The sequence below is a fragment of the Pocillopora verrucosa genome, chromosome 12 (assembly GCF_036669915.1).
Source record: "Pocillopora verrucosa isolate sample1 chromosome 12, ASM3666991v2, whole genome shotgun sequence".
Taxonomy (NCBI): domain Eukaryota; kingdom Metazoa; phylum Cnidaria; class Anthozoa; order Scleractinia; family Pocilloporidae; genus Pocillopora; species Pocillopora verrucosa.
The window spans coordinates 18,477,277-18,492,173 of NC_089323.1; the positions used below are offsets into that span (position 1 = coordinate 18,477,277).

General features: G+C 37.8%; 1 protein-coding gene across 1 annotated transcript in view; it reads left to right on the forward strand.

The window, feature by feature from the left end:
• Positions 1 to 8,283: 8,283 nt before the first annotated feature.
• LOC131771490 (uncharacterized) overlaps positions 8,284 to 14,897 on the forward strand; it is a 118,957-nt gene continuing 112,343 nt past the window's right edge. Inside the window, 10 exon segments of the mRNA XM_066158925.1 lie at positions 8,284 to 8,413; positions 8,526 to 8,848; positions 9,713 to 9,854; positions 10,306 to 10,610; positions 11,288 to 11,429; positions 11,939 to 12,243; positions 12,513 to 12,654; positions 13,187 to 13,509; positions 14,066 to 14,207; positions 14,398 to 14,579. Coding sequence (XP_066015022.1) covers positions 8,284 to 8,413; positions 8,526 to 8,848; positions 9,713 to 9,854; positions 10,306 to 10,610; positions 11,288 to 11,429; positions 11,939 to 12,243; positions 12,513 to 12,654; positions 13,187 to 13,509; positions 14,066 to 14,207; positions 14,398 to 14,579 — 2,136 coding nt within the window.

Here is a 14,897-nt window from a genome sequence, read left to right on the forward strand (position 1 = left end):
AGAATTGATGCTTGAAAAGCTTGGTAGATTTTAGGGATGGGTAACAATAAACTGCAAATCAATAAGATTGATAACCAACATGGTAGAACTGGATCCAGTCGGTCGAGGATATACTGCACTCTCTGTCTTTCTGTACATAATTCCCAACTGGAAGAGCCCGCATTAAACTAGCTGGATTCATAATAAAACTAACAACTGGAATATAACTATTTGTTATTAGAATGATCCGAAAATAATCATGATCATTCGGTAACCAATAGGTCTTAGAATTGCCTTTCTTAGAAATTTAAATAAAGCGCATGAATTTAAGAAGTCGTATCTGTCTTGAAATAATTTTAGGTTTCCAACTAAATGGTATTTTCATTAATTAATTACTCGATCCTTTTAACCCCATAGTTTCGTTCCAAAAGGGAGAAGTAATTATGTTGAAGTATGTAGTTCACCTTAACCAGATCGAAAACGTGGCCCTAAAAATGCCTTTCTCTTCAATCGTCTCGCGCTTCTCGCTTGCGAACAAATGGTAATGAGCCAGACCAGTAAACGTACGTGTCCCTTTTTCTTTTCTTTTTTTTTTTTCCAAAGATGAAAAATGTGTTAACTTATGTCAATTCAAAGTGAATGCACTTATTGTAACTTGAAATCACGAGTACCTTTTTATTTATAGATTGCCTTCGTTTTGAGATGAAAGATCGTTACTCTGTTTGAAGAGCTGGCATGAATATTAATCAGTACGTTTTCCAGTCAGCCATGAGCGATGTAATTTTGTACTAAGATTCAAGCACCCCGCTAGACAGCCAGATCCTTATCATAATAGTTAACTTTTGTTCAGTCTTTCAAACATCTTTAAACGATCGACCAATTTCGCGGAATTTCCGCGACGTGCCTCACATCAGAGGCGCAACCGAATGACTAACGAAAAATGTTTAATTTAAGAAAATGTGTTGCTGGCAGTAAGAAGATTTAATGCTGACATCTTGAGAGTAAAATAAAGTTTAACTTAGGACATGACATCTGAGGCGCTAATGAACCGACATAAACATTACAACACGAAAGTTACAAACTTTACCTTAGTTTTGTGTCCATTGAGGTGAATCAAAATCACCCTTGAGTTTAAAGTGTTGTTTCTATACAGCTGAATTCTCCACAGTTTGCTCTTTTAAAATGCTGTTAAATTGTAGTCGGAAATATTCTTTGTTCCCCTATTTGATTTAGTTGTATTCAAGTTTGTAGCAAACTTTGTTCAGCTTGCTCTCCGTTGTCGTGAGGAAAAAGTGTTGTACAGCTTAAGATTGTTCCCGGGCTGTTAGTATTGAAAAGAGAGAATTAATGGTACTGGATACATTTTGTAAAAGTGTGTTGTGTTGTAACAGTATAATATTTAGAATTATTGTATACTAACACAGTGGGTAACGTTGAAGGCGTGCTCTGATTGGCTACTTAAACTTGGAATATCCTTTGCTATTCACCTCCAAGTAGCGGCTCTTACTTGGTGTACAAGACACAGTATACGTCGCAATAGAATTTCATCACAACTAGAAATAAGAAAGCAGAGAAAACAATAGTGTAAAGTATACTGTGTCTTCTACACTAAGTAAGAGCCCAAGAAGCGCGCACAGGTTTTGCGCTCAAAAATATTGTAAACATGACAGGAATAAATTAGTTAGATTTTTTTTTTGCTATATTGTTTCACAGTGTTAGTTTATACTGAAACAACTGTTTATTTTTTTCCTCGATAACAAACTTTTCCCATGAATCTGTCATGAGCTTAAAGTGATTGAAACTACCTTTGTTTTTCCAAATATTGCAAAATAAATTTTTGTCGAGCGAAAACTGCTTAAAAATGGCACAATTTTCCAAGCTCGCCTTTTCAAAAAACTTTTGTTTGAGGAATTTTTATTACTAAGTATATTTAGATCAATCCTCTAAGACAACAAAACACATAAGTTTTTTTATACTGAAAATTATTTTCAGTTTGACAAGGACATTTTGATGGCTCTAAATTAGCAAATTTTGATCTCGGCTCAGCGCAAAATTAAAGTCCAACTTCTTCCCCATGAAGTTTTATTCAGACCAGCTAACACAAGATAGAGAAGTATGTCGAATTTGTATGTATTTTTCTAGATGGGGAAGTATATTTTTGTTTTTTGAATGATGTTTTATCGTATTATCAAATGTAAATAAGCTTTTCAGTGCCCAATTTACGCGCAGAACATAATTTTTGTGCATTATGGAATTTACATAAATGTGCTGGCTGGCTGTGCTAGAAATTCGTAGAAACTACAACATATTTTTACATTTCCGCATTCCCCCAACTTATTTTAGCTAGCCTGAAGAAAAACTTTTAGGGAAAAAAGTTCCAGAATTTCGCGCTGAGCCGAGATTAAAAGTTGCTGTCGTACTGCCGTGGCAGCAGCTGCAAATAGGTGTCAAACTGAACACTAATTTTCATTAAAAAAAAAAAAAACCTTAAAAAAAAAAAGCTTACGTGCGGTCCGCATTCTCTCCCAGCGACACCTTTACGCGTTTTTCTTGATATGGAAGACAACCAGAGAGAAAACGTAGGTTTAATGACAGCCTCGTTGTCGCGCATGGCATTGTAAGCTTAACTCGAGTCTTCTTGGGAACTATGAGTTTTTTTATCGAAAGTACAATTTGTTACGCTCTATTTTATTATTTCTTATGTTCTAAGTTATTATTGTCCACTAATGAGCTGAAACAAATCCGACTCGGCTGAATCCTTCATATCTCCTTTTTTCGTAGAAGTTCACAGCAAGTTACAAACACCTTGAGTCCGCGTCCATGTTTCGTCATGGAGTAAAGAATGCCGGCAAGATCAACTCAAGAAGTTTTATTTATAACAGCACTGAGCTCTGTCTTGAAACTTTAACCTTAATTTTCATATTCTTGATTGGATTATTTCGTTTTGTTGCTCGTTTTTATCCAGGAGAAGTAAGCAAAACATTTATTCACAAATAAATGTTATCAAAATTTTTATTTAGTGTTCTACCTGTTTAGGAGTTCTATTGATATCTAAACAGTTTTTTTATTTGCTCTTCTCTTAAAGACGAACTTAAACGCGATGTTGGTACATCTTAAAAATAATAAAAAACATTTCTAAACTCCTTAAAGAAAAGTGAAGTGATTACGGCTGTAAGCCATCGATTCCTCCATCGCAGGTGTTTTTCCTGTATTTTTGTTTTGCTTTTTTGTTTCTGCTTTCTTGGTTTTGCTTTTTTGTTTTTGCTTTTGTCGAACAAGCACGTTTTTTGAGTGACTCTTTAAAGTAATGTATCTTTTTTTTATTTGCTAGGAATTTATTAGATATTTGTTTTGTCAAGTGAGAAAAATCTAATAAGTTCAGACCCTATTTTTTGTGTAAAAACGTTGACAGGCTAAGAAATCTAGACAACTGCTAAACAGGTTTGCTTTTATATATCACATGTTGGTCTCTAGGTAAAAGCTGAAAATAAACGAAAAACTTCGAAAATTAAGAAATGTTAGAGATAAAAGTTGCTTTTTATCTTAAGTATTATTACGTAAACTCGCAATTTTTATCTTTCTCTCCAGTGGACTGAACATTCTGATAGACTTGTGATGTCATAAATGAAGTAGTAACGTAACTGACTGCGCAGCAGTTGGCATCCTTGGAACATGGTGCTTCTGCCACGAGGTCTCAGCTTACACAGGAATCAACAAAGATCACCCCACTTTTCTTAAGACAAACGAAAAAAAATTTGCTTGACACATTTTTTTCCTGCTTTTCCTTTTGTAATCTTGTAACCGATTAATAATCGAAGATCACAAGAGGGTACGGTCTTTAGCGTGCGTGTTTTCCTGTACGTGGACGCTCGGGTTTGCCTATATTGTTTTTATTTTAGCATTTTGAAAGGAAAAATAACTTTTTTCTAGGGGTAAGAACAGCCATTGTGAACACTTGCGATCTACAGTCTTGTTGTTTGTGTCAAATCACGAACAATTATCTCTTGTTGTGATACCAAACGTGTTTTAAAGCAGCAACAAATCGACAAACGCTATTACAGAGTGTTTTCCAAAGCAACGAGATGAATAATTAAACTTGAACAAAACTTTAAGTTTAAGGGTTCGAAAATTATTCAAAAGGCTTTGTCGTTGCGACCTAGCCTCGAAGAGCTGAGACAAGAGACGGTTTTTACCGTCCTCTGTTGAGAATGCTTCTACGAGGACCACTTCCCGGCTTATTGCTGTTTATATTGTAAGTACTTAATCCAACTTTAAATAGTATATAAGCCTTTATTAGTTGAATCGTCTATTTAAAACGATATTTAACAGACCTAACTCTTTACTGGCGCCATATTGAGTTATCTAAGTAGTCCATCAAATTTTAAAAGCAAAATTGAACAATTGTGGTAGTGAAAAATGTCTCTAAACACCAAGTCAAATATGTGGAAATTGAGGGAATTGTACGAAACGCGCCCAAATTTTTGTGTTCCTAGTTATATTCTAAGTTTACATTTGTTCCCTGTGATCAAAAGTAAAACACTCTTAGCTTTAAAAAGTAACACTCTTGGACCAGCTTTTAAATTGAAACAGTCTTTATTTCTTTCAAGCGCCAGTCACTTTGTGAATCTTGAGCACCATAGTAGTCCTCGGGTTTTACCGAAAACGTCATTATTTTAATGGTATTCAATTTGTTCCATGTTTAATAAAACGGATCACCTAGTTTTGGTTAAAGAAATACTTAAATTACTGATTCATTGATTAAACATGGCTAGTGAGGGGAATTCACAAAAATTAACCTTGGAAATAGCAGAGTTTAACATGATTTATTACGCGAGAAAATTGTCACCATTGTAACATCGTGATTTTTATAACATAATAACACTCCAAGGCAATGGTAGGAAAATTATGGAACACCCCTTGGTTACATTTTTTTCTTTAAATTCTTTAAAGAAAGACATCTTTTCTTCTCTCATCCGACGGTATAGCTCCCTCACGGGGCACCAAAATGATATCCAAGTACAGAAACGCCTCTTTAACACGTTCCCCTGAAAAAATTTGAAATTGATCATCTTGAATTTTTGCTCACTAAAAGTTTTGTTATCTTGAATCTGAAGTTTTTGTTACAAGAAAGGTAATAACTTTTAAATCAAGATTCTGAACTAATAGTTCCGAAGGATTACATTTTAAAAAAAGGAGTTATCTTGAAATCTTGACTTAGCTTTTATTGATTTGTTTATTGATTTGAGTACCCATAAAATGGTTCATTTTCTTCCCCTAAAACTTCTTTCAAGATGTTTTTCTTGTACCTTTAGTTTCTTTCGAAATCATTGGATAAGTAGAACGAGTATTTATGTTACTGAGGAATGAAAGGCTCCATAGTTTTTAAAAACAGCGATAGCACCAGTCAACTTTATGAAAATAAAAATTAAAGTGCATCTTCATTGCACAAAATCTTCCCATTTTGGTGCCTTATGTTTATGATACTGCTTGGAGTGAATTATGTTTCGTTAAATAGTTGGCTAAGTTGGAATGATCTTACAAAATACTGTATTGACGTCTTTAAAGGGTTAATTTGCCAGCGCGTGTCCTCAAATACCTGTTGCTCATATGGTTCTTGGTGTCCCGTCGTGTCCTTATTATGTAATTTATATCAACGGTATTTCCTTTTTGAGTTCGACAATTACGCTCATCGTAAAATTATCTTTTCTTATTCTGACCAAATCTTTGTATAGTACATAAAATCATATTGTTGTTCATACTTGTAACGGGTCAGAATCATTACATAACTCCACAACGTTGCAACGTTTACCAAGTTATTGCGACCATATTTTCGTGGCTCAGCGGTACTTGGTCTTACTGTCGGGGCTCTGTCATGGTACATAACCGGGTTCCATATTCTTACCTAATTAGGTCCCTTTTGTTGCATAATCAGGTTCCATTCTGTTATATAACTCGGTTCCATTTTGTAACGCATCTGAGTTCCTTTGTATGATCACTTGACATGTACAGTACTGTAGTTGTGAAACAGAGAGATTCGTCTATCGTTTTGCAATTTTTTTCCTTACAGAAACTAAACTTGGAGATCTTTTAAGTTGGTTAAGAAGTATCTTGTTAATGTAACATTTCTTTTCTTTTTTCATTTTAGGTACTGGAATGCCGCAGAAAGTATGTATTATTGACATCACTTCTTGGAGTTTCTATCTTTTGTGTCACACAAAGCATATCACCGACCAATCACATTTGATCTCAACACTGAGCATTGACGGGGCCATAGTTGTGTTCGTTAGTGTTCACACCAGAAACTCTTTGACTGTCACCCAACCCCCCCTCCCTCCCTCCCTTCACATACTTCAACCCCTTTCTTGGGTATCTTAGGCCGCAGTATGAAGTATTTTGGGGGGTATGTGATGTACCCCTTGTCACATCGACATCTGTTTGTTGTAACACCATCAAATCGTTATTTCTCTGATATATCTGAATTGTATTGACTTAAAATTTTTAACCGATCTTTCTGCACCATAATGTTTATTTCTGATAAATTGTTAAATTCTAAGGGTTGGTGTCCATTTGAGAGACTAGCTGATTTTGTTTTCTAATGCAATATTTGGTGATTTCTAGCCAGTCCACCCGGATGTGTAAACTTCAATTTCGAAAGGGGAAATCTTTACGGATGGACAAAGTCAGGTACTGCGTTTAATTACCAGCCAACATACGGTGACAACCCCACGGCTCGTCGCACAAGACAGCCCTCAAAGCATCAGGGGAATTATTGGATTGGCACATATGAGAAGCGCCCCAATCCTCGGAGCCGAGCGGGTGCCATACAAGGGGACCGCCCCACCGGAACTTTGAGCTCCACCCGGTTCCGTATCATAGGGAATTACATTGATTTCCTGATCGGCGGAGGTTGCAATATTAATTATGCCAGGGCAGAGCTTGTCATTGATGGGCGAGGAGTTGTGCTTCGTACCACAGGTCAGTATACGCACGTGGTTTTCGTCTACAGTCACAAATACACGATTTTCATTGTCACCAGAGAGTTGTGCATGGTTGTCACCAAGTTACTCCTAGTCTGTACTCGAGTTGAGTAGCCCACCCGGCCAGAGCTTATCCCGGTTTCTTTAGCTAATACGAGTATCACTACACCCCTTGATAGGATGCCAGTCCATCGTAAGGTTACACCCCCTTTTTTTTTCATTACGCTTCCCTTACGCTTCCCTTGGTGCCTATTTATACGCCTGGGCGGAGAGATGCACCGAGAGAGTTGACTGTTTTTCCCAAAAATACTTTATTTATAAAAACGCATAAATACGACGGATTGTAGAAGGTACGAAAGATCTCGCGGCTTTTTAGCGAAAATTAAATAACAAAATCATCTTCTCTACTAGTCATTAAATCATTCATACGGAAATATAATATTCCGATTCGCCCCTTAACATTCCCAGTGTATCTCAAGCAATTTTATTCCTCTTCACTAACTAGTCGTAGGTTTTACAGACAGCTAATCATATTGATGATTATTATCTATGGTGGTCCCTGTAATCTGATTGGCTCGAATTGGTGCGATTTATTCACGAATCGCACCATTTTTTGCTTTAAATCGCATCTTTTTCTCAGCCAATGAGAAGGCTACACTAAAAACAAAAAAACCAAGCAGATTTCAAGGCTTGTTTAAAGTAACCAATCAAATCGCAGGAAAATGTAAGGCAAAGAGTTTCATGTGGCAAATTTGGCAACTATTGTTTCCAAAACTCTTATCCCTCCCCCCCCCCCAAAAAAAGGATGAATTTAATTTCAAACCGGCTTAGTACTGCATCAATAAAATATTTGAACTGACCAAGTCCTGTATTTGGGCAATTTCAAAATGGATGCAATAACCTGGTGATTGAACCTCGTGTCGTGCAATTTTGGTCTGAAATCATACTTGTGATTTCAAATCACACGAATGTTTTCAGCTCCGATTGCACTCCACTCAGTTCAGTTACCATTATAAATCATCTGGCTCGTCTACGAATGTCTTAAAACGTTTTTATGCTCAAGTTACCTTACATTTCGTCTTGCTCGTTAGATGTTCTCTGATATAGTTCGCATATATTCTTATATGTTCCTATATGATAAATGCAATCACAGTGACCTCATGTGAGAATGCGTCTGCCACCATACCTTCTCAATGTCATTGAAAAGCTAATACAACCTTTGATTTAGAGTATCACACCTTTGTTCGCAACAAGCTTGAGGTAAAATATAAATTTAACATTCTTGTAAATTCTTATTTTTCTGACTACAGGACGTTGCAAAGAAACCATGCAACGGAAGCGATGGAATGTACGCCAATACATCGGAAGAACGGGCTTTGTGCGTCTTGTGGATTATGGCTCAGGTGGCTGGGGACATATCAATTTTGATGACCTGCGAGGCAATATCAAATGCGAGAGTAAGTAGCAATTGATCGTTTAAAACAGTGGATGCGAAACCCGATGAAAACTTTTAATACCTCTGACGGTATACTTTATTTTGGCCAAACGTTACAATCTCACTTTCTTTAGAACCCTGCAAGAACCCTCTTGGAATGCAGAATCGCAGGATTCCTAACTATGCTATCACGGCCTCTTCTTCATGGGACAAAAATCACGGTCCCTATCTGGGACGCCTGCATTTCACCGCCCGTGGAAGGTACCAAGGAGCTTGGAGCTCACGGCATAACAATCATAATCAGTATTTTCAAGTGAACTTTCGTCGACCGACAAAGATTACAGCCGTCGCTACTCAAGGAAGACAAAATGCAAATCAATGGGTAACACAGTACCGACTCTCATACAGTCAAGATGGGTTGTCATGGGTTTTTTATAAGCTGAGAGATGGTATTAAGGTATGGGGAATGTAGTGTTTGTATCCGTAATGAACCGAAGTAGTCACACATAGTTAAAACATTTTTTACATCACACCTTCGCTCTCTGCAAAGATAAAGTCCTTGTCAGTAGCTTCCAGTGCACAAAGGGATATACAATAGTATGCTCTCAGGAGACAAATTTTTTCCCAAGAATTATTTACACGCCTTACGGAAGATTAATTAGTGACTGTCATATTTCACTGTTAATTGGGGTGATCATCTTAACAAGCTTAAGCAGTAAATATTCGCGCAACGTAAAAAGGAAGATGCTTTGTTTTTTGAGCGAAGTAAAATATGAGACCACTGTTGGAATACATGGTTTATTTAACACGTAGATAAAAAAAACATTATAAATGTCTTAAATGGCCTTACGCGTTTTCGACTACTGTGCTAAAAGACCGTACGTCGTGTAACGTTATTCTTGAGTGCCCGCGTTGATGAAGCAGCAGACGATGGAAAGTGACTGGCTTAACCTTTTCACTCCTAAGAGTGATAAAAACGGAGTTTCACCATACAATTCCGATACATTTTTGGGAGGAAGGGACTTGAGAAAAAAGAAACATATCAATTGGTCGATATTGTCTAATTAAACGCCAAATTATCAGAGCTAAGATAATACGAAATGTATAGCAGACAGTGAAGAGAATTGAAATTTAGATCTCAAGGAGTGAAATGGGGAAAAAGGAGGATCCTTGGACCACTAGTATTATCATCTAACGGAACTATCCCGCAAAAGAAAGAGGCATGCCTTAGAAAATTTACCATCAACTTAGCGATTTGCCAGTCTTACTTCGGACTAAACTATGAGTTTTGTTACAGCTCTTTGTCTTTATTTTTTCTCAGTATTTCTCAGCTAACAAAGACAGAAACACTGTGGTGACCAATACACTCAGTACACCAATCAGAGCACGATTCGTCAGGATTATCCCCTGGGGATGGCGCAGCCATATCTCCATGAGGACAGAGTTTTATGGATGTTATGTTGGTGGGATATTCTGAGTTTTTATTAATCTCAACAATGAATACATAAAATACAAAATGGATTCCAATAGATCATTAATAAAAACCAGTCAAAATGCCTGTATAATCCAGCCTATTATAGAGCGTGAAACAGGCAGGCAAGGAGAGCAAGGTAATCACTTAATTTGTGGATAGTGACTTAGTATTAGCGGGACAAAGTCAGAACGAGAGGAGAAATCCACTGTCATCATCTGAGGGATAATGATTTCATGTCTTGGAGATGTATTGGCGCTCTACTCTGATTTTTTTAGCATGTGACACTTCGCTTCATTTGTCAAACGTAATCGGGAGGTGTTTTCCTCGTTCAACTTCCTTTCGGCAAAATTCGCGCAAATTCTTGGTAGGATGTGCTTGTTTTAATGTTATATATTTACTTACTGTTAACCTTTTGATTGTTGTCCTATGTTGCTTTGCAGACCAATGCCGCATGCCTCTTGGTGCAGAAGACGGCCGCTTGGTCCCAGGTTCTTTCTCGGCCTCTACTTACTATAATCATTATCTGGCACCATGGCACGGTCGCTTAAATCACCGCTGGTCATGGAGCGCACGCTACCGCAGGCACGGCCAATGGATGCAGATTTCTTTTGGAGGAAGTGCAACAGTGAAGGGAATCGCGTCACAAGGCAGACAGGACGCTAACCAATGGGTAACGCAGTACACACTTGGTCGCAGTACAGATGGCATGAAATTTTATCCATACCACGAGGGACGAGGAACAATGGTAAAAGAGATAGAGATTATTGTTACGATTTAATTTTTTCAGGCTAATCCTTCACTGAATCCGTGCTTTTACTGGACCATATCATAGTATGCAAATGTTCTAGTGCTGCACGTAGCAGGAAGTATGGGCAGATATTAGAATATAGTTCATTTCACGATGAGCTTGCATTTTTTTTCGCTCTTGTTCAGATTCAAATTCGAAAATAGGAGTATCATTAAAGTGTATGATTGAGTACAGAGAAAGCAGACATTCCCGTCGAAGCAGAGGAGAAAGAAATTCGCGTTCATGCTTTTTTTTTTAAAGTGTTTCCTGTAGTACACATGAAAAAAAAGAGGAGAACAGATAGAGGAGCAAGGAAGCTTCCCTCATTTTAATCCTTTAACTCCCATGAGTGACCAAGACAGAATTTCGCCTTATAACATCGATACAGTAACAAGCAAACAATTGATGGGAACAAAGAAAAATATAAATTAGGGGATTATTAGTTGTTTCAATACCAAATTCTCCGCACCAACACCATGGGAGCCTCAAGGCTGACCGTGAAGAGGAATACTAATGAAATCTTGAGAGTTAAAGATAAATGAAGAGAGTCATATATTTTTGTAGGAGTCATTTGAAACAACTCTAGCCAAGCAATTTGTGCATTTATTTATTTCTATTTCTTTCCTTGTTTTTAGATGTTTAGGGGAAACATGAATCGCTTTGGAATCGTTTTTCACCTCATCAACAGACCGTTTGTGGCGAGTCACGTTCGTTTTTATCCTCGTGGATGGTACAGCTGGATTTCAATGAGGGTCGAAGTCTATGGATGTTCCACAAGTAAAGTTCTTTCTACTTTTTAGCCACTTTACACTAAATTAAAAAACTTTTGAGGATTCGAGTGTACACCGAGAAAAGCGAATTTCCATGTTTAAATAATGACAAAAAAAAAGCAAATCAGGAAGTAAGATGCCAAGCAACAGTACTCAGCGACAGCCATGATTTATCGCTTGCGGGGAGGGGAGGGGGGGTCGGAGGGAATGGAGGGAGGCCAGTCGTCGCCAAAAAGGAAAAAAAGGGGGTACTATAGAAAATTGACTACCGACTAACTGCCGATAAGGGGGAAGGGGGGTCATAAGAACATTACAGAGCCTTATGGGGGGAGGGCAGGTAAATTGTATCGTGACTCGACGAAAATCCTCCGACCATCCCCTCCCCTCCTTCCGCGAAAAATAATGAGTGGTCTTTTAGATTAACTAGATTAACGTTTATCCCTAAATTCTTTTACACCAGCCATGATTGAATGATCATGATAAATCCAAAGCTTATTGCAGTATTTTTCCTTTCAGTCGGTCTCTGTAATGGTGTTCTCGGTCTTCAAAATGGCCGTCTAAAGAACAAGCAAATCACAGCATCCTCTTCGTGGCCAGGCCTTTACACTTGGCGCGCGAGACTGCATCACAGTCAGGCATGGTGCGCACGGTATAACAATCACAATCAGTGGCTCAAATTTGACTTCCTTCGGCCCACAAAAGTGACAGGAATCGCCTTACAGGGGAGGTCTAATGTGCACCAGTGGGTAACTCGGTTCCTTTTGCACTCAAGTCTGGATAACGTGCATTGGAATGTGTACAGATACAAGAATAATGATAAAGTGAGTATTTACGATTACATAGGTTTTGCTTTTCTCTTTTTTTAACTCAAAGTGAAAGCTAATGTCGTATCCGGATCCTCCCGTTCAACTGTAACTGAAATAGCCGTGGGAGGTCTGGGTACGAGACAAGGTAAAAGCAACACTGGAACTGAGTGGCCCACAAGGCGCCGGAGCTAATCCCGGTTTTCTTAGCAGAGGGACCAATTACTATTCCTTAATGAAAGTGTATGGTGAATTTATTAATTCATCCGTTACGTTTAATGTCTCAGTACTTTCCTGGAAGCCGCGATAAAGATTCAGTGGTGACGCAGCCAATAAACCCAGCAATCATTGCAAGATTTGTGAAAATACAACCACGTGGCTGGCGGAGTCATATTTGTATGAGAGTCGAATTTTACGGCTGTCCAGCAGGTAAATAGATATTTAACGTAGTTAAGTATGGATTGTAATTCTTACGGCAATGGTTACTTCTCTCATTTCTAAGAATTGCAAAAGACATAACAGAGTATGCGACAATATGGATATTTTTTTAATTGATTTGTCTTTGTCTCTTTTTTATGAGCTCTAAGAGATGGCTGTCCGGTTTAAATCACTGACAGAACTATTTACCCCTTTATATCTCCCATGAGTGTCGAAGAAATAATCTCTCCTCACACTATCAAAATAATATCAAGCAGACAAGTGACGAGATTAAAGAAAAAAATTTCAACGAGGGGATTATTAGTTGATCCAATACCTATTTCTCTGAACTAACATCATAAGAATTTTATGGCAGATAGTAAGGAGAATTGCTAATGAAAAAAGGTTAAATTGATTAAATCAATTGAAACAAAACCCCGCAAAGTAAAAGGGAGAAGCTAGCGTTTGCTCGTGAACCATTTCCATAAAGATATTTACCAGCATGGGTATAAACTATAACTTTAAAGTATTGCTCCTTTTGCAGATCGTTGCTTCGTACCTCTCGGAATGCAAGATGGCCGCATTACAAAATCCCGCCTTCGCGCATCTTCCATGTACAACTGGTACTATGGACCATACAATGCCAGGCTACAGGCGCGAAACTATGGCTCCACACGAGGAGGTTGGATCGCCAAGATAAGAAACACTCAGCAATGGATTCAGGTTGATTTGGAAAAACCCTCTACACTGAAAGGCGTCGCTACCCAGGGTCGCTATGACGCATATCAATATGTAAAGTCGTACCTCATCACTTACAGTGGAAATGGAAGGCGCTTTTATCCGTACAAAGAAGGGAGCCGGACGAGGGTAATATGCTACTATCATCACTGTTCGTTTTCTATCTGCAGTATTCAGAAACGTTCAAAATATGAGCTACTCTCAATGTAATAAAAATATATATTTTTTTTAACGTGGTTAAGAAGTTTTAACCCTTTACGCCCTAACATTAGGATTCATATTCTCCACACTTTCTCTTTACAAGGAAGATTTTTTTGACAACAAAGAGCTTCTTAAATTGGTGATAGTTTCCTTTATTATTATTACTTTTACATTTGATTCAATTGATAATTCATTAATAATAATTATTAATAATTATTAATTATTAATTATTATTAATTATTATTAATACTTTAAGGAGAAGTTAAAAGCTAGTCACTCTTAGGGGTAAAAGGACTGAAGAGGAACAAGCTTTTACAATCATTTGCTCGGTTCGTGAACCCTAGGTTGAATTGATCGAAATAGCCTTTTGTTCTTGAAATAAAAAACCATGGTTTTGATCTTTCACTACTTTTCACAGTCTCATTAGTGTCTTCAGGTCTTTGCTAACGTCAGTCATCTTATTGGTCAAATATATTGTTTATAGATGTTTAGTGGCAATAGTGACAGATACCACGTGGTCCTACATCGCTTTGTAAAACCATTCAGGGCACGGTATGTACGACTGCATCCGAAATCCTGGTACGGGTACATATCTTTGAGAATGGAACTGTACGGCTGTAGACATGGTGAGTGTGGCACCTACAGAGAGTTCATTCACCTTTTTACACCCTAACATTAGTATGCATATTCTTCATACTGTTTTCTTTGCTTAACAATCAAGAGCTTCTTTACCGTTTTATCGTTTCCTTTACACCCGTTTGAAAGATTTCTCTCTGGCTTAATTATTGCTGTGTTTGACGCCATTTTCCACTTTAGGTCCTCTGTGTAACCGACCGATGGGAATGCAGAGTGGTCGTATTCACAACAGCAAAATCACTGCTTCGTCTAATTGGGACCCATTCCATGCCGCGTTTCGCGCCAGATTGCATCATGGTAAAGCTGGACGCTTCATTGGAGCATGGAGTGCGAAAACTAACAATCGTTATCAATTTCTGCAGGTGAATACTAAAAAAAAAATCATTGTCGATAAATGAAAAGCTTGTTGGAAGTATATGATTCATGGTTGAGTCAAGTAAAACGCTATTTTATCCAATGAATGTTATACATACAAACGTAACTAGCCCTGAAGATTGTACGGTGTTAGCACATATCAGGCTCGCTAAATGCTTCGTGACAATTGTTCCGACGAACGTGGAAGGACATTAAATATTTTCTTCCTGGCTTTGCACACAATGTTGTTGCACAAGCTCAGCCAATCCGTAAGATAGGGACTAAATTCCACTCATCAAATCGACTCACACCGAATAAGCCGGTTA